The sequence below is a fragment of the Mastigoproctus giganteus genome, chromosome 1, assembly GCF_048544385.1.
Source record: "Mastigoproctus giganteus isolate SK-2022 chromosome 1, ASM4854438v1, whole genome shotgun sequence".
Classification (NCBI taxonomy): Eukaryota; Metazoa; Arthropoda; class Arachnida; order Uropygi; family Thelyphonidae; genus Mastigoproctus; species Mastigoproctus giganteus.
Window position 1 is genome coordinate 27,625,885 of NC_143575.1, and position 26,285 is coordinate 27,652,169.

Sequence of the window (26,285 nt, forward strand, 5' to 3'; positions counted from 1 at the left end):
TTACTTATTTTTGAACCACCATATGTGTATATTGGAAATTAAAGTGCCTGATAATAATAATAATAATAATAAAAATCAAAGCCAAGCAAGAAATCGGTAGTTGGAGTGCGTAACTTGTTACGAAATAACAGACCATTTTTCCTGAAAATAAGAGAATAAACTGGGTCAGATCCGAGTATATTTGCACAAACACCAAGCTTACGTAGAAGTTTTTAGATGGGGGGGGGGGAAAAACCGAAAGTAAGATATCCTCTTACTAACCAGATAGAGCGCCCTTGTAGCCTTTTTCTGTTCCCCAGTTTAATATATAAGGCCAGATAGATGAAGATGCGGAAACAAAATATGACGGAGAAGAATTTGGCCATTTTCGGACAACTGAGTTAGAGAGGTGCTTCCAAAACCGGTAGAAACGATGAAATAAAACTGTACGTAGTGAATAACCTTACTCTGGAGAGGATTAACTTCGCACCACTGCAAGCGCATATTTTTGTTTAAACGAATTAACTCTCGACATTTTTTTTTTTTTTTTTACCATTCCTTGGAGGAGGGGAGGCGCATTCATTTATTTCTTTTAAATATAGTATAAAAATATTTTTTATATTTATAGAACTAATATTATTAATCAAAATAGGTCTATAATACGTTATGGACCTATTTTATTATGGATATTGTATGCTATACTGCATAGTATTTAAGTATTCTATCTGGCAGCATTTATCTGCTATCCATCAAAGAAAGTTTCTAATCTCCAACTACTGTGCCTTGAGTGACCGGGGTTCAAGCCCGTGACTGCTGAATATGGTGCTGTTGCTTGTATTCTGTCTATCTTGTGAACTCCTCTGACCGTTTGGTCGTCGCGGAGTATAAACAGAAAATTTATTTTATTTATTTATTCATGTATATGTAAAGAATAAAGTAGCACTGTATTTCTTTTTCCACCTGAAAAAGCTGTATTCGACTGCCACATTCATAACACGGGACGCACAACTCGGTTATATACAAAGCATAATTACATTTACTATATAGATATGCTGAATGGCTACTCTATTAGATACACCTACCCCTTTCATGAAATAAAGCGCTCCTTCAGTAATAGCATTATATGTATATTCGTACCATGCGATATAAAGTAGGCAGATTTTAGATTTTACTTTGAACGTGGCATGATCGTCGGCGCCTGAGGACCACGCCACGGTATCCTTGAAACACGTTACTGAGTACACAACACGACGAATCAGGGTAATTATGAGGGCTAAAGAGGAACCTTATAGTTATAGTCTCCTCCCCCTAGTTCACAGAAGAATTTCCTAACTCTTGAACAGAGTATGCATGTTCCAAGTGTAAGGCAAGAGAAAACTGTATGTTTTAGAACACAGAATACAACCTGAGCGCTCTGTACGCGGATTAGGTAGCCGCATACTGGAAACCAGCAGCGACATAAAGCGAAAGCTTCTCACTGGCTCTGAGCACATAGAAAGCATTTGACTAGTGCGACTTCTCAGTATGTGCTGGGGTAGTTTTGCACTGGTCAACTGGTTTCTATTGTGTTCATAGCCAGTATGAAGCTTCACCTGCATGGCGCTGCTGGTTTCCGATAAGCGGCATTACAGTAGAAGCGTACGACACCAGAAATATAATAATTATGCTATTAAAAATCTTTCAGTGAGTGGACGTTTTTGCTACTACATTAAAGCCTCAACAAAAATAACAAGTTTAATATCATGGAAATATATATTTCGATGTTAAAATTTAGAAAAAATGAATAATAATATGTACATATCATATTGGTTCATATCATAATATGTACATATCATAACTACGCAGTCCTTAAATCACAAGTATTAGGAACACTAGACATCAAAGATCAATGTCACCCAAATGGAATCATTTGCAAGTGTGTGCGTGTGTAATAATATATCCTCAATACTACCAACAATTAATTTTATTACCAAATTTAGTTCAATATTTTGTGTTAATACTATTACAAATTAATTAGCTATTAAATGTACACTATTAGCTATTAAATGTACACCATAATTTAATGTACATTTATACTAAATCAATTCTATATCATGCTAAATTAGATAGGTACCTATCTAATTTAGCATGATACAGAATAGATTTTACAGCTGCCTTTTAGGTGGGTTTACGCCAACTGGGGCCGTTTGGCACATTAGTAGCTATTTTATGCCTGTGTACATATTAATTAATAACTAATTTAATAATCCCATTCACCTTATATGGACATTTCTCTGTTACTCAATCGTGACCCTGAACGGACAAATGTCCATATAAGATGAATGGGATATTAAATTAGTTATTAGATTAATATGTACACAGGCATAAATCCGCGTGGAAAGCAACTGTAAAATTCATTCGACCTCAAGCTAAATTAGATAGGTATCTAATGTATAAATCAACATAAATTATAGCGTGTATACATGCACACAAGCACATAGGCGAGGAAGCGATTTCTGAGGCGTTTCTGAAAATGTGAAGAACGCAAAGAAACTCTGGAATGTTTACCAAACCTCAAGGTGGTAGCTAATGGATTACTAAAGACATTTTTAATTAGGTGGTAGACAATAAGCTACATAGCGAAAGCATGTTTCTAGCGATCACTTTCGCTAGTTTGGAAACTTTCCTTCATGCATAATTAAATTCTTAATTATATAATGATCCTCCCAGATAGCTGGTAGTTACCAAGTCCCGCTATCATCAAGTCCGCCTCACTGCAAAGAAACAATGCTCACTGAGAAAATACATTAACATTTCGCCGCTAAACAGAACAATATATATGCTCTAACGAATTGGTAAATACACATTTGTGTGTATTAATGTCTGTAGAGGTGTGTGTGCTGACGGCCGGTTAACGAGTCTGCGGGATGAAAAAGCCGTATCAGCTTACAGAACAACCCTGTGTCCCTATTTGATATAGGCTAATTAAAGTCTCGAGTTAAAAGACCATCAAAAAATGCCTCCAGCCATCCAACAGAACGATGAGCGAAGAAACCATTATACCCAATTCCGATAATCCATTTTTACTTGTATAAGAGTTCGGTCATAAGTAATCAGTTGTTATTCCGTAAATGTTTTTAATACAAAATTTTAACACGTTTCACAATCACTGCATTATATTTTCAGTTTTCTTTTGCACTAAAAACATGACTGATCAAGTTCTGTAAAAAAAAAAAAAAAAACAGAGGCAATTCCTTTCCTGTCCCCTTATGTGGAATAATACCGCTGGTCATTTCCCCTCTAACGAATCCACGAAGAGGACATCCAAGCACGGACACCGAAAACGGCAAGAGATGCAATCAAGAGGATTTGTTTCTCGGAGAGACAGTATCACGTTTTGATTCCTAAATGCTCAATGCTTTCTGTTGCTACAGGACGTAACACTACGGACGAAGAGACTTCATCCACTATAGTTAAAAGAACAATCAAAGATAAGATGATACGCTGCAGTTTCGATTTCATTTAATGTATAATCTAACTTCCGCCAGCAAAGCTCTAAAGACAATTGAGGATTCTTGTGCATCGTTCAAATGAAATAAAATAGCTTTGCGCGTGTGTAAAGATTGGGTTATTTCAACTACTGCAACTGCCTACGTTAGTAAAAAAAAAAAAAAAACGTTTTAAAAATATACCCATAGATTATTTGCACTGCAAGACAACCAAGAAGAAACTCATAACGATTTTTCTATTATTGTTATTCATTTCAGGCAATATTTCGATTGCCTTCATCAGTTACTTGATAAAATTTATATTAACTCTCCTCCTAGAACTACAAGTAATGCAGTAAGAACAGCGAAAAACCAAACCTGAGATAAGACAATCGTTTTTATTTCCTTTCTAATAAAAACTGATATTTCATTAAAGATACTATTTCTGAGAATATATGTAGCACATTCAGAAAGTTTCAGAATAATACTCCCATCGCGAATACGAGTGAATTTGCTTATTTTTAAATAACGTTTCCTTCAAAACGGTCTCCTTGGGTAGTAAAATATTTTTCACAGCGATTACGAAACTGTTGGAAACAATCCAGGAAGCCATTTTGTGCCATCGTTTTTAACGTCCTCCTTACAGATGCTTGTACTTTGTCAGCGTCTTTGAAACGACAATCTCTCAGTGACTGTTTCACTTTCGGAAAAAGAAAAAATCGATGATGCGAGATATAATGAATAGGGTGAAAGCCCTAACGCTGTTATTCTGTTTAGCGAAATGCTGTTTAATTGAAACGGAACTGCCCTTATGCGCACTGTCAAGCAGAAAATACAGTCCACTTCAGTCTATTTCTTGGATTCGTTGTGATTATTTTCGGGAATGTATCTTATGGACTCTCACGATCAGTTTGCGTGCAGTATGAAAAATCCGTAATAGGTGAGGAAGAAAGCCTTTATCTTTGATAACATCAGCTAACTACAGCCCGATTTGTTGTGATTTGCTCCAAGTTTTGTAATTAATACAAGAGTAGATTTCAGCTAGCGGAGTATTGGACCTTATTAGCTCCTGGACACGTTCTACTTAGTGATAAATATTGTTATCCACAATTCTGCCTGAATATAATCCCAAACCTTAAGGTCGAATACTCGGTCTTTAGTGGGAGCAAAAAGCCTGCTCTGTGAATGAAATCGAACGCAGTTAGAGCATACAAACTTTATTTTACTATTCATTTTTTGTGAATACTGACATTAAGGTCTTGTTCATGTTCTAAAAATGTAATACTTAATTTGTATTAACTTCCATTGTATTTAATTTTCCTTATATCAATTAAATTTTTCAAAATTCTAAATATAGTTGCGAAAAATGTATTAACTTATTTGTAATTTAGGCATATTCAAGGAACAAGATCCCACTGAAGCTCTGCAGTAAGTGTAAACGCAAAATATTTTTAATAAAGCTATTTTTAAAGCTTTTTGTTTAAATCACGGACTTTTTTTTATTCAGCATCACCGTTATACAAGACAACACGTTTATTAGATATAAAGGTACAAAACAAAATGTCATCCACAGACAAAACGAATCCTTGGTTAATAAAGTTCTCTTTAATAAGGAGGAAGAAAATAACCAATCGGCGAGAAGCGATTACAGATACTTGGTCTGATTCAATGAAATATAATGAATAGGAAATTCCAGCTTCGACCAATTCCATTAACTCAGATTCGGGAAATTTTTGTACTGCTTCTGCATTTCCCTACAATACTGATACAGCATACAAAAGTGTTGTAACAGTTCATACGATCCGTGTGGAACAGAAACTACGAAGAGCCAAGTGGTTATCTGAAAGGGCATATTTTAAGGCCTTCTGAACAGTGGACGTTATAAAGAGTAAATATTAATAAGCACAGAACCAATAAACATTACTTAGATATAAAAATGAAGGGAGGACACTACTTTCCAGTGAGGAAGTTGTATATTTTATATAGTTGCAAAGCACACATTATCCCACATATAGTACAATAACTTACTAAAATTTACTATAAAGCTACTTTCAGGTTCATAAGCATGATCACCAGGCCAAAAGTTTGCGTTTGTTCAAATACAACTGGACAAGTCATCACACTATAAAATAATTCAATAAAATAGGTTCTGTTGGAACTTAACTTCTAATGAAGTGAATAAGGTGATTGCACATGAACCAAAGACGGGGTAAAGGGAATTACAAATTCAGGATTGAACTTAGTTGGGTCTAAACTTATTCCATTAAACTGAAGGTAGAAATATCGATTCATTCACTCTAAAAGCTACAGAACGCTTTAGGTATATTTCTAGTTTAAGGAACCGCAGTAATGTCTCAAAAACAAATTTTATTTGATCTGTGTGGAACTACGACAGCCGAAAAAGACAGCAGAACACCCTTAGTGAGCAGCATTAAAAATATGAAGAGTATACAGAAGTACTCAGTAAAGCCATTACATTAGCGAGAAGATTGCTAATTCTTGGCCAAAAAATAAAAAAAAATAATAATGAAACAGGAAAAGGAGAAGAAAAAAAAAAAAAAAAAACAGGAAGCGTTTTATCACTAGATGTGTACAAAAGAAACTATTATGGAGTTGTGCAGATAGCACAGTAATGACTTCAGAGAGTTTTGTTACACACACACGAAATCGATAAGGAAGTAAAGGGTTAATCTTATGGTTAAGAATAAATTTATTTTTTTATTTATTTATTTTTTTTTTTGTAGAAAGAATAAATCCCCCCCCCCCCACCCCGAAAACACAAGAAAGCCCACAGTCTAATTAGAAAAGCGACAAGAGACCAAAGATAAAATAACGCACTTGGCGGCAATCTCCGGCTCCAGAGAAGATTTAAGCAGAGTTCGAAATTAAATATTTAACCTTACGTTAGAAGCTTAATTAAAGATTTAGATGCACCGGTGATAAGGAGACAAATTTCTTCGTACATTTAGTTTACACTCAACGCTAATAAACAGTGGGCAGGATTTATGTGATAAAAACTCTTTAATTCCGCGTCGCACTTTTAATAATATGAATAATAGATTAGTGTTAATAAAAGAGTAAACAGATGTTATTTTTTTATTATTTTATTATTTTTTTTTTTTTTTAAGATTCTTCGGGTTACGAAGAAGCCGACGCGGTAATAAGCACACATCGTATAATCATAATTCCCGGAAGGCTTTTCTAACCCATTGTTTATTTTTAAAGCTGTGTGTGTGTGAGAGAGAGAGAGATTGGTTGTTCTTGGAGGAGTGATACTGTGCCATTTACTAAGGTTCATATATGGTATCCGTGAAAACGAAGTTATAAAGAGAGTTCTAGCATGTTCATTCGCTATCAATATAATGTACACTCCTGTGCCTGAGGCCACCAGCTTCAGTTACTTCTCCATCAGAGATATACACCCAGAACGCTAGCACGTGTATCGATCGTTAGCGCCAAGTTCTGTACGATGAGTGGAGCTAGCAGTATACAAGATACTCTTACATTGACATCCGAGTACTAAAGGAAGTTTCTGGGGTATCACTGTCGTTAGGCTATACAATGAACTTCTGGGCTCTAAATGGAATGCAATAATAGAAGCAGAATGAAAAGACTGAATCAGTTTTCTATAAAAAGATTTGAATGAATCCAAAGTACTGAAACTTGTAATTTAAACTTAACAGCAAGTAAGTTCAAATAATTTTAGGCGTGAAACTCCCTCCGGCACTGAAATGTTTAGTCCTTCCTGGTGGTCACTAATCTTTGAAACTAGGTACTGTACAGCTATACCTTCTACGTATCCTAAACAATTGATAAAAGTATATACTATATACCTTCATCAAATGCTAAATAAAACAAGAAACCTACTGCACTGATCGAAAATACGGTTAAACAATTTTCGTCTAGTCTTAATTTTTCCTATAAACAGGTGTCTGCATTAATACAAACTGTCATATTATACCACCCGAGAACGAACTCATCTGTCCACATGTACTACGTGAATAAATTGCGTTTGCTCTATAGACGATTTGCCTGTTTGATGAACGAAAGAACCCGAGTGTCCGGAAGTAAAAAAGCCTTGCTATTCACACCTCAGACCGACTAACCAAATATTCAGGACACAGTACAGCGTTACATGTCTTGCGACCACCGGTGGGTCTTCCCATGCGTAGTGTACTCCGTGTCGTAGTACAAACTCTGTAAAGGCCGGAGATTGTGTGAATTATTATGCAGTCTGAGTAGTGTAGTGTGGGATGGGGTTATGTTGGTAGGTTGTTCCTCTGGCCACTTAGCCGCATGGTCCCCGGAAACCGGGGACCCTCGTTGCCCATCCAACACTACGAGGAGGTGGGCCAGGCAGCAGAGAGTGTAGGGTTCTGTGGCTGGGGCGAACCCTGTCGTCGCCAAAGCTTTCCAGCGAGGTAACCCCTCAGGGAAAAAAAATGGAAGTTTTTGTTGGAAGAAAAGCGCGGAGTGACAGTTTGAATATGGAGAACAGATGAAGATAAAGACTGCGGATGACAAGAAGACTTCCACCAGGAAATCGGAAATTAGAGGAACAAAGGGGCACCCCTGTGGAGAAGCACATCCACTACGGGGGAGGGGGGACTGTTAAGAGTAGCAAAAGATTTGTGGTGGTACAGTCCACCAAATCTCAAATACTCAGGGCAGTGAGGGAACACGCTATTATTGGTTATCTGCACTAAAAATAGAAAAGTGTGGTAATGCTGATTGTATATAGCCATAACCGCCACCGGGGAGGGATTAAATTTTTTTTTTTAAACAAAAATTAGATAGCAGCGTTAATCTAAAAACAATTTGAACTTGCAGAGCGATTGATTCCGACGCTGTCAGCCCTCATTACAATCCTGGCAGCAGTGCCGACATCACAAGCAGAGCTAATGCAAATTTCCGATTTAAATTCTATCGCATTTAAGATTCCTAATGTATTCTCTCTAGCAAAACGAAGTAGATTTTACTTTTACCTACAAAACAAATTGGAAAGGTCAGATTGATTGCAGACGTCTTGCAAGACCGAGGAGACGCTTGAAATATTCCACGAAATAAGCGAAATGATTAAAAGCGACATGCCACGCATAGAGATAACTGATGTGCGGCAAAATTATGTTTATCGCAACTTAATCCAATCAGCGTCCGCAGATTACATTCAATTGTGGTTTGTTAGGAAAACACAAGCAGAATATCTATTCAGACACGGCCAATTGATTCAAAGGCTGCAAATTAAGGAGTAAGATGAATGACAAAACAACAATGATTAAAAAAATAAAATTAAATTCTGATACAATTTAAATTATACTACTCATGGACTAATTGATCAGCCGGAGAAGAACACTTCACCACAATGAACGCTGGATGGGAAAATGACGATGACAACATTATCTGACAATACTAGCGACAATATAATTAATACTGAAGACTAAGCTGCGCATTCTTCACGGTAAAAGAAATCTTACATCCATTAATAAATAAGAAAGAGAGACAATAATCTCTGAAGCTGCTGAAATCATTCTCCATTAGTATCTTAATTATTCGAAAAATTCTATCTTTCAATTGAAACAATTATCCAACCTGCATAAAATACGAGTGTTAAACGGAAAGGTTTTGTAGAGCAGTAAAAAAAATGGTCACAGCCGATCTTTTAAAGTTTTATTATGTAAAAAAAAAAAAAAAAAAACGCAAAATATCCTCCTAGTAGCGTAAATATAATGTTTACACTCTAAGTTCAGAGTATAAGCATCATTATGAAATGTAGTTCCGTCTGATCTAGTTAATCTTTGTATTTCCCAACATATTTATCCGTGTGCACTGAAACCAGCTTTCAATGCAAGTTCAAAAAAGGAAGATAGGTCCAATTCACGTAAGTTACAGACTTATAAAATAAAAAAAAAAAAAATAATAACTCTTAACCGCTTGAGAAACACTTTTTGAAAATTTAATGCTTATACATATAAAGTGGTTTTCCTTTCCTTTCCTTTCCTTTATTCTCAAAAGCAGTTTGGATTATGACCAAGCATTTTTTCTGAAGCTTGTTCTAGTGTGGTGTTCTCATTTCATTTGTCGTAACAGTGGTAAAATGTAACTAATCTTAGTCAAATAGATGTTGCCCTTTTTAAACCTTTTCCATACATTTGATTGTATTAATTCTCATATTTCGTTGCCTAGACTAAAACTATACTGAATTCCAGCCATCTTTACTCCATTGAAAAAAAGATTTCTTCAAGAACCACATGCTTGCTTCTGTTGTGATTAAAAGTTAAATATTTTTTCATCGGTTCTAGGATTTTCCAAGTCTCCACGCCCCTGGTTATCCTCTTTAAACTCTTCCAATGTGCAGCCTCAACTGTAAAGTGACGATATCAAAATATGTGGTATAATTTCTTCACTTTAATCGCCTGCGCTTCAAAAACATTTTGGACATCATTTGCAAGTGAGATTACCTTTAAATCTACATTAAATATTCAAGATTTTCCATTTCCGTTCTTTTCGCTCCTCTAAGTCCATTATTTTAAGTATCGATTACCTCCTAAGGAATCTTTGTTAAAAAAGTGTTCCGTTTCAAAGATGTAGGTAATCTCTTAAATTTCGGTTTTCACTTTTTTCATCACACGCTACTATTATCATTCGCGATTTTCAAAGTTTCTGGCTTGGCTGTACCATATGAATGGCATGGTATTCCATATTATTATGATTTATGCTCCTCCCAGTTTGGTAATCTGTTTGCCTAGTAAATTGCTCTTCCCTCATTGATTTTCCTGAACACTTATCCTATTTTAATTTTGATGCTACTCTTCCTATCAACAGCAGATCTCTTTATACTTGTGTAACTCTTAATACAGGTTCCTTTAGTTCGTGTGGGATGAAGCAAAGGACTTGGGATATCCTTGATAATTGCGACCCGAACTCGGGATTGATCTGCTGACAAGATGGATAGCCACTGTTTCTCTCTATGCTGCAACCAAGAAACTAACCATCACAGAGCATTCAAAGGCCTGGTGGAATCCAAAAGTCTCTGAAAGCTTCTAGGTTAAACAGAACATGCACAAAAAGTGGAAAAACTCCGGCTCACACTCGGACAGAACTGCCTTCTCCCGAGCTAGGGCAATTTTTATTAGGAACAAGAAGGAGGCAATAAAGCTTCGCCTAGAGGCTACCATAAATAAGGGGAAGCCGTTCCACAGAAGCCAATCAGAGAACGCCAGCGATTCACTCAATCTGGGCAGTTGGCGTACCATCCGGGAGAGCCTTCGCTCACCTCGAGCATCGATGAGCCGTGGTTGTCCAACACCTCGCCGGCGATTCGTGGGTTTCCCCTCCTCGGACCACTTTCGGTAGGTACTAACCACGGCTGACCATGAGCACCCACCAGTCGTGCCGTTTCGGATATGCTCTGACCCAGTCGTCTGGCCATTACAATTTGGCTCTTGTCAAACCAGCTTAAGTCCACTGTCTTTCACATTTGAAGAACAAGAGTAACAGTAATTAATGGAGCTCAGTATCAGGTGTTTTTTATATGGTGTCGCGACCCGCGCACGCACCGTAGTTCGCTTGCAGTTGCTTCGATTTGCATAATGACTCGTTGGTCATAATATTTTGGTTCAAAGGTGTATAATCAACTGTTCAAGTGAAAGCAAGATTCTGTGTGCTTAGATGGAACTGCAAGCAACACCTTATTCGTGTTAGAGGTCCAGCTCTAATTAGAAGACAGCTACATTCAAATATGTAGCTGCCAGTACTCTAGTTAATATCTATTGGTATTGTCTCTGGGTCAGTCTTGATTGACACTATAGACGATGTGTTATGCCAGCAAGACCTTAACTAGGTTAGCACTTTATTCTTCATTTTGATCGGTAATGCAGGCGGACATTCGCTTAGCATCTCAGTGCACGCACCCTCTAGAAACGGAGTTTTTGAGCTTCTCTCCCCTACAGCTCCGTTTTCCATTACAACCTACGTCCTATGGGACGAACTGTAACCTTTCGTCTGTAAACTACTTCTGCTTGGCGTGCAAAACTGACATCGTTTGTCAAAGTATTCCAGTGGTTAGTTTTCCTCATTTGAAAAGTGCCATTCGGTGCTGTTGTTGTTTTTTGGTTTTTAGGAGCATTAGCAACTAAGGCCATATTGCTCCGGGAATATGCAGTGGTCACTCCCCTGACCTTTCCGCATCCTCCGTATTTGATGGTGACGGCTCGAACCCCGGTCTAATCAAGAAGCGTGTGCTACGCACTGCTGCTCCTTCCCACCTGGCTACGGAGACGCCCCCATTCGGTGCACATCAAGCACTATTTTCTTGGCCTCTATCTCAGCACTATGTTTATGTTTATTGGCTCCCCCATGGCCGAACTCACTTCTATTATAATTGTTGCAATGGATTCTAATGCTAAGTCTAATTTATGGTTTTAATGGTATGGTTGACCAGAGAGGTCGTTTTATGGATGATTTTATTCTTTCGAACAATATATGCGTAGTTCATAAACCAGGACAGCCTTATACTTCAAAAATGTTCATGGCAGGTCAAATATAGATTTGACTTTAGTGACTCAAGGACTATCCAGACGAATTTGTCATTGGCATGTGTAAACAGATTACACAAACAGTGATCACAGATCTTTAGTTTTTCAAACTAAATTAGAGGTTTTTAATGATAGTACAGATTTTGATAACTCAGAGTTAATTAGATTTACTTATAAGAAGATTAATTGGACACGTTTTGTAAGGTCCTTATCCTTGGATTTTTCGAATGATAACATGTTTCATTTAAATTCTTTAAATGCTGGTGAATATGTTTTTTTATATTCAGTGTTCACTATTTAGAGCTTTGAGTTGTGCCTCTAAAAGACAATAACTTAAAGAGGCGTGTTGTTAGTTGGTGGAATGTTGAATTATCTAGGTTAAAGAAAGAATTTTTGCATGTAGGAAGGCATATCGGAGGTACAGGCAGTGGGGGCATAATGAGGCTTTATTTTATCATGCTTGTTATAAAAATAAAAAGGTTTATTATAAGGCTATAAATGAGAGAAAATTATGGACATGGAGAAATTTAGTTGCTAATGTGGGCAATACAGACCCCTGGGGGTTATGATAAACACTGATTGTGAATGGTGTGGAAACTACTGATTGGCTAACAACAGCATAGGCAATAACATGAGTGGTTTCCATATCAGGTAGGCGGGGTAGAAACAATAGAGTAAGAGAGTATTAGGCTGTCTAATTTATCTTACCTTGGATCTGATGATACTGAATTATTTACTTTGGATGAGTTGCGAACAGTTTCTAAACAAATAAATATTTCTAAAACCCCAGGGCTTGACTTAGTTGAAAATGCTGCCATTCTCAAGTGATTGAAATTTATCCTCATACCTTGGTTAATTTGTATAATAAGTGTTTACTTCAATGTACCTTTCCAAGAATCTGAAATTTTGGTTTGGTTATATTATTATCTAAGTCAGTAAACAACTAAATGAATCAAGAGGTTATAGGCCGATTTAGTTCTTGGCCAATCTTGACAAAATGTTTGAGAGGCTGCTAGTTTTAAGACTTGGTCAACTCATGGATCGAGTTGAATTGATGTTACCACATCAATACGGCTTTAAGAGAGGGCATTTTACGGGGGATGCCATTAATGACCTTATGAAATATACTAGTCAGGTAATGAATAAGTATGTGTTAGTTACTTTAAGACTTTACTGGAGCCTTTGACGTGGTATGCACGACAGTATCCTGTTTGCATTAAGGGGAATAGTATCCAACATTTTTGTACAGAACGATACAAAGTTACCTAACCGGTAGGAAAATTATTCTTAAGTCTAAACATTTCAAGTTTGAAAGGAAATTCTTGAGAGGGTGCCCACAGGTGTCTGTATTGGGCCCACTTTTTTGGAATTTAGTGCTTAATTTACGCTAGATCAATCAATGGAAATTGTGCATAAATTGCTTATGCGGATGACTTGGTCTTATGTGTAACAGGTTAATCCAGATCTGTACTAGAAGCAAAAGTGGCCCAGGTTTTAGATAGTTTAGTACTATGGGCTGATCTGCATAAATTATTGATTCCACAACCAAATCTGTTATGATGTTACTTAAGGGAAACTAAATTACGGTCGACCACCCAAAGCTTTAATTAAAGGGGTTCAGGTTCCTTTAGTATCAGAAGTGAAATACTTAGGCTTAAGAATTGATGACAAGTTATCGTTTTTTCCTCATTTAAACGGCTGACCGGGCTAGCTGGGTGAGTAAAAGTGCCTGCCTGGAAACCCAAAGATTGCGGGTTCGAATCCCACCTCGGGCTTGGATCAGAGTACTGCAAAAACCTTGGGAGGTGCATTATGGCCACAGAAGCCAATGCGGCAACAACTAACTAAAACAAACTCATTTAAACTATCTGCATGAAAAAGTCAAAAAATTCAGTTCAACTATAATTTGGTTGACCTGATCATATTGGCAATTAAAAGGAGGGTTTTAAACTTGTACCATAAAGCAGTCTTTTTACCTATAGTTGATGCTTATGGGGCATCAATATGGTATTTTAGAGTTTCAAACGTTAAATTTAAGCAGAAATTGTTATCTATACAGCGTTCAATGCTTGAGCATACGAATGACAGTAAAGCAGAATCGCCTTTTCCCGTGCCAGGGCCCACTTTAATCGAAAGAAAGCTGACGCAATCCAAGTGAACCTTAACCGCACTCTGAAGAAAGGAAAGCCATTCTATGCTGCTCCGCATGGTGGATTCAATCACATGCTTGATCCTCAAGAATGGCTCAAATACATCGCCAGATTTTCAAATACAACCACAGTCCCATCTACAGTTGTCCAGCCTGACTATGAAAACCCTTCAGATGTCCTAGGGACTATCCAGATCACGGAACAGGAGCTCATACGTGCCATCAATTCCCTTCCCACAACAGCCACTGTTGGGGAGGATGGAATTCCACAATTTATGATCAAATGCTTAAGCACATTCATCATAGGCCCTCTTCTCTCGATCTACAACAGATGCCTCGCTGAGCATTATTTCCCACCCCAGTGGAATAAATACAGAGTGTACCCTATCCCCAAAAACCAATTTGCCACAAACGTCAGCCATTTCAGACCCATATCAGTTGCCTCTTGTCTGTTAAAAACTCTTGAAAAGGCTTTGCTACCCACACTCACTCAACAAATCCTCCAGACGAAACCACCTGAAATCCACTATGCTATCGCAGGAAAATCATCAATCACTAACTTGGCAGCCACCACAGAACGTATTCTCTCAGCATTCGAACAAAGAGCTGAGCTAGCAACCACATACCTCGACATAAGCGCAGCCTTTGATGCCGTGTCGATTCCGGCCTTGCTCCTCCTACTTAAGGAGAATTTTCACATTCGAGGTGATATGCTGTGCTTTTTGGAATCACTTCTCAGTCACAGAATACTTATTCTCCATCGGCAGCAACATACCCTATCCTGCGACATTACTGCTGGAGTACCGCAGGGGGGTGTCCTGTTCACAGCCATCATCGTGCCCATTATTGCCTCAACGAATGGTCTCCTATGCTATGCCGATGACTTCAAACTGCTGACTCCAATTAACCCTGGCGACAACCCCGCCCAGCTCAGCAACAGGATCAATTCCCAACTTAAGGATCTAGAATTGTACCTGGCAAACTTCAATCTAAAAATTAACCCTCTGAAGTCTGCTCAGGTTATATTCTCCCTTAAATCCATGCCGACAGTACTCAACGTTTCACTCGCAGGGGTACGAATACCAAACGTACCCTCGCACACAGACCTTGGCGTTCTGTTCGACCAAAAGATGTCCTTTGTCAACCAGATCGACAAACTCAGTACCAGATTTTCTCGTCTACGGTGGATCTCAAAGCAGCAGCTGCTACACGTCCGACATCCTGCCACTGTCAAAAGGTTCATCACCTCCACCGTCTACCCTGCCATTCTCTATGGTGCAGAAATATGGGCCTCTGCTGCACATACAAACCTTAAGCGGGTGTACACTGCTGAATACTGGCTACTGAAATGGGCGAATAACAAGCTTCGGCTACCTCCCGCTACCACAACTACCATGATGGCACAAGCACTCGACATCCCGAGGTTGAAGTTCCTGATCGTTGAAAAGAGGCTGGTCTTCACAGCCAAACTCATCTCAGGCCAAATATCATCTCCAAATATTTGGAATGCTTGCTCTTGGAGGATTCCACAGCCAAGCCTAAGGTCGGTACCAGCACTTGTGGCTCACCACAACAGGCTGTACTCACCGATAGATTTCTGCCCAAGCAGATGCTCGCTGCCCTCAACCGTGTGGACGCCGACATCGACACCATAATAAGTAAAAAGAAGGACAGACACAACTTTATCAAAGCTCTTGAAACCTGAATCACTGCCAAGTTGTATTTGTTTTTCTTTATTTGTGTTCAGCTCCTTGTTTCTATGATGTATTTGTATTTCTTTTTGCATTTGTAATCTGTATTTTGTAGCCTTTTGTATGTGTTCGCTATATTTTGTAGCCATTTGAATTTGTACTTATGTTATCTATATGTGAACCCCTGGCGCTCGTCGCCGTGATGGGATATTGTGCTGTAATTCTACTTCACAATAAAGATTTATTTATTTATTTATGTTGTTGCTAATTTATGCAGATTTATGCAGAACAGTCTCGACCAATGCCATGCAGGTATTGGTTGGCCACTTGCCATTAGACTTATATATTGTGTATCGGGCACTTTGCTAGTATATTAAAAATCATGAAGACATTACCTTCTTGAACATTACTCCAGATCTTACTATTGGTATGGCTAAAGCCAAGGAAAACATGCTGACTGAACTGGTTCATATCTGGCAACAGAGATGGGATAGCAGTGCAACTGGAGAGGTGACTAGATTATTTATCTCTAAGGTCACATTTAATTTTGATAATAAGCATAACCAATGTTTCCCCCCCCTCCTGTTATGGAAATGTCGTACATTTTAACTGGCCACGGGTCACTGAATTATAAATTACATTATTTTGGCCTGGTAAGTTCTCCTTTGTGCACTTGTGGTCAATTAAAAACTTGGAATCATATATTATATGATTGTTGTTTATAAACTGAACACAGATATTAAAGATTAATGATTTAATTAGTGGTAATGAAAGTGATTATATTGTCAACCAAGTAAAATTTGATACATTACAAGAATTTTGTGTAACTGTTTTCCAACGGAGAAGACATTGGATTAGACTAATGCTTACAAATTAGGGTCGTTATAAAAAAAAAAATATATATATATATATATATATATTGTTTGTTTGAACAAGGGGTTGTTCGACAGTTCTCCCAATGTCCGATTTTAATCTTTTATTATTATTTATTTATTATTATTTTTTGTGTGTTTGTAGGATATGGAGTTGTTGGATTGTTCCCCCCCCCCCCGCCGTGTCTATTTGTTTTTACATATTTCATTTTTTATTATCATTATTTTATTATTATTTTATTTTTCCTTATTTTATTTTATTTTTATTACTGTTTTATATATATATATATTATTTAGTTATTTATTTTTTTCTTATTTTATTTTATTTATTATTATTATTTTATTTATTTTTTATTTTTTTTTGCTGCCCAGGTTTGGGCAGTCTGGGAGCGGGATCGCTGAGACCCACCAGTATAGCACTACTTCCGGTGGGTGTGGGACTTGAGTGCATAAGGTACTGTCAGAAGGTGGACTCAGGCCCGGTTCTACGTGCCTGAGGACGTCCACCGGAGGAAATGTCCGGGTACTGGCTGCTCCCCGGTGGTGGAGAAGCCTCTTCCATACAGGCCCGTTTTGCAGAAGTTCTGCGTAAATTCGGCTTTTCAGGTGCAGATAGACCGAAGTCTAGCCTGTAGACATGATAATAATAATAATAATATTATTATTATTATTCTACTGAAATGCTGTTTTTTCCTGAATTGGTGTTGCACCGCAGACTGTTCCTGTGTACAAATTAGTGTTATATTCCGGAATCTATCGGTCTCCTTCACCCCAACACTATTTTCCCAAGTTATGGCTGGGACTGGTAATGGACATCTCAACCCGGTTGTTGTTGCAAGGCTCTTTAAGCGAGAGAGACTCGCTTCTGATGAAGAAAACTCTAAAAGGGACCTACCACCCCCGTCACTACCAAGAAGAAAGGGCAAAAAAAGTTTTGAAAGCTCATGTTTCAATCGTCTCCCCCACATGGAGTGCAAGACATTGTTGTGGATCGGTTAACGAATCTGACCACAAGTGATGTCTCTCAGGCAAGAATGGTTTGGAAGAGGGCTCTGCTAAATTAAAGCTGGAGAATAGATAAGAATTATCTCAGGAGCTTACAGGATGCTGGCCGAATACATCAAGCAGAGAATATATGTTGTAGTAAAGAAGGGGGAGAGCCCTCTCGGTTCCCACTCTCTAAAGTGGAAGAAAAAGACTTAAGAAAATTCTCAAAAAAATCATTAAAATTCACAAGAGTCAGATCCCCCCCGACCCCAATTGCCAGATGTTTTGGAAACTGACGTATTATCAATCAGTGGCTATTGGAGGTGTCAGAGCTCAGGACTATTCCAATTCTTCATCGCAGAGTTGAATGCTGCTTAGCAGTGGAGAAGACAAAAATCTCAAAGGAGGCTGTTACCAAGATAAATTGTGCCTGGGATTCATTAGAGAGGACACTGTACAAAGTCATTATTAACAATGAATAACTGAAGGCTCAAACCAGGTACACAGCAAAATGTTAGGAACCATCACTCACCTTACTGGAGTTCCTGATAACAGTAATACAGCCAAAGTGTCGGATGGAGATGTATCCCAACCCACTATCAATACATCTGAATCATATGCTTCTGCTTCAAAACAGCCTTCTCCCCTCCCAGGGTCCAAGGCATGTTGTAATTATCAAAGCTAATCAGGAGAGCACATTGGGCACCAGTGAAGAAGTAAAATCTAAGGTCATCAATACCCTGAAACCATGATTAACTTAGGTAAAAATTAACGTAGATTAAGGTAAAAACAATTAAGAAAACCCAGAACAGGAGCACTGCTGTGGAAACTGTGTCTAGGGAGGACGTCGAACAAATCAGGAGTTGTGAGAGAATGGCGAGGTTAGGTCTTCGAGCGGAAATTCCAAGGAAGCGCGGCCCAGGCTCCTTATCTTAGTTTTTTGTGGATTCTTCAGTCACTAAAGAGGAACTTACCACAGAGATAATTTGAAATTATCTCTGTGGAGAAATTATAATTTTAAAATTTAATCTGCCGCAGCAGATTAAAATTGCTCGTAGAACCATCAAACTGGCAACTGAGATGAAGTACCTTGGGGTATTTCTTGACCCAAGCTTTACGTTTTACCCGCATCTAGAATACCTTCATCGCAAAGTTAGGAACTACACCGCAATGGTAGCAAGGATCAGCAGGTCTGACTGGGGCCTCAATCGCCGCTCACTGCAGGTGCTATACAAAGCCGTATTTATTCCCACTATAACCTACTGTGCAGGTATCTGGTATCATCTCTACGAGGACCTGCGAACGTTGCTCATAACAAAGGTACATGGCTTGCCTCGAGGAAAGGAACATCTTCTGATCAATGAGGAAGACCAGTACCACGCTTTCTCTGCCTTCACCCGTGATCTCTTCACCAGAAAAAGATCATTGGTACAGCATTCTGGAACCAATGCACACTGATCGGCACTCTTTTCTGATATACTGAACATCTCCACCTCAGATTCGTCCAGATTCGACTGTCTCAACCTGACTGTGAACATCTTCGCCTAGATTGTGACCACTTCTACCTACTGGAATTGACATTCAGGTCGCTTGAATTGTTTCATTCGTGTCTCTCTTGATACATATGGCTGTCTTTCCACCCTCTCGAGGGCCCTATTCTTCCACTTTCCGCTTAGGTGGAAGAAATCCCACCCAACCTGCGGAGGATGCGTTCCCTTACATCCTCTGTCGCTCTATCTATACCTCGTTTCCTTTACTCTCTCTCTGGTACATTCTGTACTCAATTTTTTTTTTTTTTTTTTACTTGGTCTCTTTTCAGGAAGCTCAGGCGACCTGGAGGAGACTAGCCAGAGGATTATCCGCAGCCTGGCTACCTCATAGTGGTGTGTGCGGGCAACATGGGGTCCCTCCAGGAGCCCTGCGGCCAAAAGCCAGGATATCCAACAACAATGCTTCATTAACAACACATAGCACTTTCTAGCTTTCACAGTGATACTGTTTGTCCCCACAGAGTTTATATGGCGCAGATGTGGGAACCACCGGAGGCGCCTTTCCCCTAACACTATGCAAGCACACCAACGGACGCCTTCGTCGGTGGTGCAGGCAACAGGAGATTATAGATCCAACGTGCACATAGTGCCTACTATCCAGGCAGGTAATGGTAGTATTCATGAGTGATTCGTGATAATGGCGGGGTTACACATTATTAAATTAAAAACTACACAGGTGACCAATTTTTCATCCGTGCCTGTATCATCGCTCACAAGACATTTGTTTTTACAGCCATTTTTAGGCGAAGTAATAAATGAATGAAAAATTCATTTATTTCTTATTTCATTAATTTATGAAAAATTCATAAATTAATTAAATAAATGAAAAATAACTGTCATTCAACACTGATAAAGAATAGCATAATCTAAGCTTTATTTATGCAGAAATGTTGTATGCATGTAATTTTTATGCAGTAATATTACATTCATACAACAAAGCAGTTTTTGTTCCGTTACCAAGGCAACTGTGAAGTACATTAAATCCACAACACATGAACAGTGTTACATTAAATCCACAACATATGAACAGTGTGGGAAAGATTAGTTCTCTAACTGCAGAAATATTTAGAATGCATAACTTTAAGTGATAGGCTGTAGTAGTTTACCCAGGCAAAATATTCAAAGAATGATGTTTTTCCTGGGTAAAAACTACAAATAAACTTAACACAAAAAAACCGTTAACACATTAGTTTCACGTGGACATCAATCAATATCCAATTACTTTTCACACACAAAGAGCGTGTACATCCTTCTCCGAAGTAAGTGTTAGAAAACACAAGAGAAAAATAAGATTCCGCAAAGTTAGTTTTAATTAATATCCACTGGATACATTTCCAAAGGTGACAATCCAATCCAATTCTCGAATACCGGTGACTGCGTTATTATAATTAAATGGCAAAATGTCCTGCGTCATATTTCCAGAGACGGAGATGCTAAATTCGGTTATTTTCCCGAATAAAACTAATAATGAAGTTAGAACTCTAATCCGTTACTCTTCTTTATTTCTTGTGTGGTCTCGATCGATGTAAAGCTATCCCATTTCATTAAGAAATTGAAGGCATTCGAGACTAGGTTTCGGCTAAGAGAAACGTAAATTCTTAATTAAGTCAAATGGAAACCTTTTTATATTTCATTCACAGCTTTAATGCATGAAAAATACCAGAAAGAAAAAAAAAAACTAAAAAAAAAAAAAAAAAAAACCTCCTAGCGAATGAAATAAGATATGATGAATAAAAACTACGTAAAGTGAAAACAGTGCTGCTATCGATTTATTGCAGTATTCAAATGTTCAAAGGAGAGATTTCGAAAGGTATCCAAATTATGATTCGCCACTTACTACTCTAGTGCGCATAAAAATTAAAAAATCTTAAATTACTAAAATTTGACTTACCGGTGGCACGGAAATACTTAACATCCACGGCAAAACGGGCGCAATTGTGTGTGCGTGTGTGTTAAATCAAAATCACATCCACGTGATTTTTATTTAATATACACACACACAAAAAAAAAAAAAAAAAAAAAAAAAATCATCTCCATGCAGAACACAGCCGGACAGTTTATGAGACCGTTTAGAAACCACTACTAAAGGAAAGTATTCTCAGTACTGACCCTCGCTCTTGAAGCCTGTTAATTTCATACAATATCTTCATCGTTATCCATGTTACATAAACTTTACCCTTTTCTGTTTACAAGCCTCCTGAAACAAAGTTCTTCGGCGTTGCTAAAGAAATAATCACCCTGCACACACATACAATAGGAGAGTAAAAACACCCAACACCAATTAACCAGAATTTAACGAAGATTAATGCTTTCCCACTGTTATGGTTTTAACAGTACAAGGGCTGCTTTTTCCACTTGGGCCTATCGATGTGTCCTATCTAATATTGTAGTCAGTTAGCAAGACATGAAGCTTTCAGTTATATGGACACAGTACACTAATTAGATGAGTGAATATAAGCATTTCGCTGGGATAAATAATTCAGAGAGACTCATCTCCAAAGGTATGTTTTATTGTTCTTTTTATTTATGGAGAGGTAGAGAAACTGTGAGGGTGGTACCACAATCAGTACACTGTGAAGGATTATCGCCTGTGTGCAAGAAAAAATGACTTAGATGTAGGTATTCAATGTGCATCCTGGCAAAGACGACTTCATTTTGCTCATTTATTTAGGAACTGGAATTACAAAATCGTGGTTTATGTTCGAGTTGCATCAGTTTACTAGTTGACTGAGTTGGCCATAAACAACATCCGTTGGTCTGCGCATGATACAGAAAGCATCATGATTATATAATTACTTGGAAGAGGGGGGGTTATGTGATTGTTCATTATTATGTTAATGAATTGATAGACACTACACTATTATATCACGTGGTAGATTAAGTAATTTAATTTCGAAATAATACAATTTTAAAGGAAATGAACCCCCTCGATGCCAAACACAAACTATTTATGGCTACGTTTCGGGAACTCGCTGTTTCCCGTCTTGGTTTTAAGAGTTCTTGCATAACATCGGCGCGCTGAACTCCGCAAACATTGATTTGGATGTGTGGTCCAGAGATTCTGTCTACAGAGAATAAAAGCGCAAATCCATAGTCAAGTGCAGTCAGCATTCCTGCAATTGTCAGCGGAACTAGTCAACTCCCAGTGAAAGTCTCCAGACTGTCTCAATGTGTTGCAGCTTGTATATATAATAACTATAAAATCTATGTACTATAATGGAATATAAGCTCTGTAAAATCAATCTATTATAATAACTATAAAATACATTTGTTGCAATATTAGCTGTGTATATTGCACTATGTATTCTATGTATTTGCTGTGTACTCACGTAGTTCTGTATGTACTGAATGTAATGTGTCCACTTAATTGTAAGATTCCTCTGGTCGCCTGTAGCGGGAATCGTGTCCTACATTTTTATGAATAAAGAATTTTATTATTATTATTATTATTATAAACTGCCAGTTGATGCTCATATATAAGGTTTTAACACTAGTTGCTTTAGCTCTTTAACAAGCCTTGAAACAAATATGTTGCTCCCCTGGTTTGAACTGTTGTAATTTGATACACTACCTGAAGTCTTCTCACACGTGAACAACTGGAAGACGTTTCCTCAGCTGGTTTCTTCAGAAGTCCTGTGCTTCGGCTGGTTATGTAGGCAGTGGTGGCTGAGCGTGACGACCCCAACACAGTGGGCTTGGTTACCAGCACATCAAAAGTCGGTCTCATGTTCTGTGGGTGATTTGCTGCATTACATTCACACTGTATCCTACTCGGTTCAGCGGAATGGACCTACTAGTTTCTCAGACTCATATGACTGCTGTCATGTGCCAGAATTCCGTTTATTTGGTGACTATATTCGTTTTAGAGGGGTCCTTGCTCTACCCCGCATGAATAAGGTTGAAGGTCACCCAATGAGGAATACCTGGATCTTGCCGTGGTAGAAAGGTCGCGGGCTTGAATCACAGTCACTCAAAGCACGTGTACTTGTGTACAGGGCTGTAGTGGATGGTATACGATGTTATTCTTAGGCAATACTTATAGTTTTATTATTTTTAATATATATGCCGTATGTATAAGTAAGTAAATATGCCGGACACACACACAGGTATACGCTGTATACCCTTATATAGGGTATAAATATGCCGGACACACACATGGGTATACGCTGTATACCCTATACAGCGTATACCCGATGTTGTGAAAAGATAGAGAACTGAGGGTAACACACAACAGTTAAACCATGATTCGCACGACAATAAAATACGGATAAGGCCCAGAGAACCATGAAAAAGTACTGTTCCAGTTAAAGAAAAATACATTTCTTCAATATTACTAGTATTCAAATACTTTGAAGAGTTATACTGTATGAAATTCTTCTAATCAAATTATTTACAAAATGACTCGGGATGAGAGAGAGAATCACAGTACGTTGCTCAGTTCACAGTTTCTAGCACAAGAAGAGTGATGAGGTTGCACACAAATGATGACACTGACTTGTGGCACCAATCAGCGGTGAAGATTTACAAGGCTCCAAGGGTTTGGTAAATGGAAGACCTTATGGATATTTTCTATCAGTTGTTTTTAATCAACATCTTTGAACAACTCTGAAATGTTCTAAGATAGACGTGTCCCTTATGAGTGCTGACAGATACTTATAAAACTTAAGGTGTCACCGGAGGAGACGTTTCGATGCAATCAATTACGGCGCATGCCAAAAAATTATGCCCTTCAAGGTGATCTCGGTCATTTTTCGCGGAGTAGACATCTGCGGACATGTACAGTATATGCGATCAAAGAAATAAAACGTAGCCCTTTTGGTACGCTTTTATGGCTGGTAGAATTGTCTTAGGTTTGCTAAGCGTTTAGGCCTTGACATTTTCTAAAAAATTTCGTCACTAAGAACATAATTAAAATATGGGAAATTATTCATTGACCTTTTTTTTTTACAACACGAGTACTGAAATAGAATAAAAATGCTTAAAATGTACTTTAATATTACAATGGAATCAGAAAAAAGAGCTACTAACATTACTTTATATTTGACATACATTTTCGATTACAACGCAGCATATTTACAACTCGTAATGTACGACATCCCAATAGGATATTTAGCTAGCACTGTACGTGCAACAGAAAGGTTATTTGCCTCCCTAAAACTGAAAGAAATACCTTTTTTCCTATGAACTCAGCAGGCAAGCTTGTTGCAGAAGAATTTTCAGCTCCCATAGCATCCTCACATCACTTCCTTACTTGATTTCAAGTTGGTTCATCATACAGCAAGTACAGTACTGTATTATTGCTCTTTGGACACCGAAAGTATGTACAACTGACAAGTCATGTGATATGACATCCGAACATGTGACCAGGCAGCGGATGTCATAATTTATATGCAAGCAACATTACGTGACAATTCATATAAATGTATGAGTCCTGCTGTTTTTCTATTGTGACGACGAGTTCGCCTATATTCACTCATGCACGTACGTGGATGTTAAAAAACCACATTTTTATGGGCGTGCGCGTACACACACATACACACGGAATTCCAATTATAATTCCTCATGAACACCGCCAAAACTCCCAAATTCTGCATGTTCGTTAGCAACTATCTAAACGGATTTGCAACGCCCTAAAGGGATAAAATTCCTGTGTCACAGTTTCTTATTTTTCGCTAAGCGTTTCACTGCTCTTCATACATTTTACTTCCTGCTCTTTCTTTTTCTATACTTCTACAGCCCAACATCTGGCCTATGTGGGTGGGCGGTGTTGTGCGTGTATGTGGTCAATATTTTTAGCTTAACTTCGAAATAGCACGACTTAGAAAAACACTAATTTATGAAGAGTTTACTAATACTTATTACAAGTTACTTTAAACTACTTTTATTTCAGGCTAGAGAAATGCGATGGATATGTCAAGAAACGGTTGGGCTGAAAAAAAAAAAAAAAAACGTGAATAAAAAAAGCATGTTTCTTTTAAATTTCAGTTTAATCAGATAAATGAAATGTCTAAATGCGTAATAAGCTCCGTAATTCATTTGTGAAAAGACTGTACAAAAGGTCTCATGCTGAATATACGAGCATAACTTAAGAAACAATATGCTCATTACTTCTTTAACCAATCACTAAGTGAAACTTAAGACACAAGTTTGATCCCATTCTCTATGTCTCAATTAGCAAGATAGCATGTGTTATCACTCAGCATGGAACGTCCATTAATCGACCATTTATTCGTAAAATTTCTAATTACAGATGTTAGCAGAACTTCGTCATGAATACACCCTACTTCAACATAAGGAAGGATGTCGATTGCAGAGCCTCCCCACCACAGAAAATCCACACGTGGTTTACAAAAATGAGGACAAACATTGCTTTATTAGCGACAAAAAGAATTCAATGTGGAATATTAAAAATTGCCTGCACTATAAGCATTTTTACAATGTATCTATTTTTACAATACACACCCACACAAGGGTGTTAAAAACAGAAGAGGACTGAGTGAATCGTTTTAAAAATGAATTAATGAAGTAGGGATTAAAAAAAAAGTGAAAAAGGTTAACGAAATCGAAAAATTAGCATTCTCTCCATCTGTAAACGTTTGACTAAAGAATTACCGAGTCTGTCGCTGCAAGAAGCCAAGAAACAACACATTTTTACGGTACCATCTGATTAGCTTAAAAAGCATAATTTCTCAAACATACCATCAGGAGATGTAGCTGAGACCAATCTAGCTCTACTGAAGATTTCTGCACTCGCTTTTCAGAATTTTCAAAGAGTTAAAGTCCATAAAATATTTTTAAAAGTGACAAGCGCAGTTTATTTTTAAAAGAAATGGCTGAATGTCCTTTGGTTATAAAAAATAAATAAATAAAAAATAAAAAAAAAAAAAAACATTATATAAAAGTAGAAAGACGTCAAATGAGCATCTCGATTTTGTTTGCAGTCGGAAGTAAAAGGTTGAACTTTCAACATCAGACCAAGCCTTAGTGCCGAGTTTTTGGCGTTGATCTTTTGAGAGCAGCAGAATTTTCTTTGCGATTGTATACCTATCGTAGTAA

At 37.9% G+C, this 26,285-nt stretch overlaps 1 protein-coding gene across 13 annotated transcripts in view; it reads right to left on the reverse strand.

Annotated features, from left to right (window-relative positions):
- The window catches only part of LOC150090662 (MAGUK scaffold protein DLG1-like), an 800,778-nt gene that overhangs the window by 398,966 nt on the left and 375,527 nt on the right, over positions 1-26,285 (reverse strand). The window contains exon 1 of one of the 13 annotated variants that reach the window (XM_090372144.1): positions 24,400-24,494. The exons of 11 other annotated variants lie outside the window; for them this stretch is intronic. In XM_090372144.1, coding sequence (XP_090228270.1) covers positions 24,400-24,456 — 57 coding nt within the window. In that variant the 5' untranslated portion in view covers positions 24,457-24,494. Of the gene's footprint in view, positions 1-24,399; positions 24,495-26,285 lie in introns of those variants that run through there. One more of the 13 variants, XM_090372161.1, reaches the window with a different exon arrangement.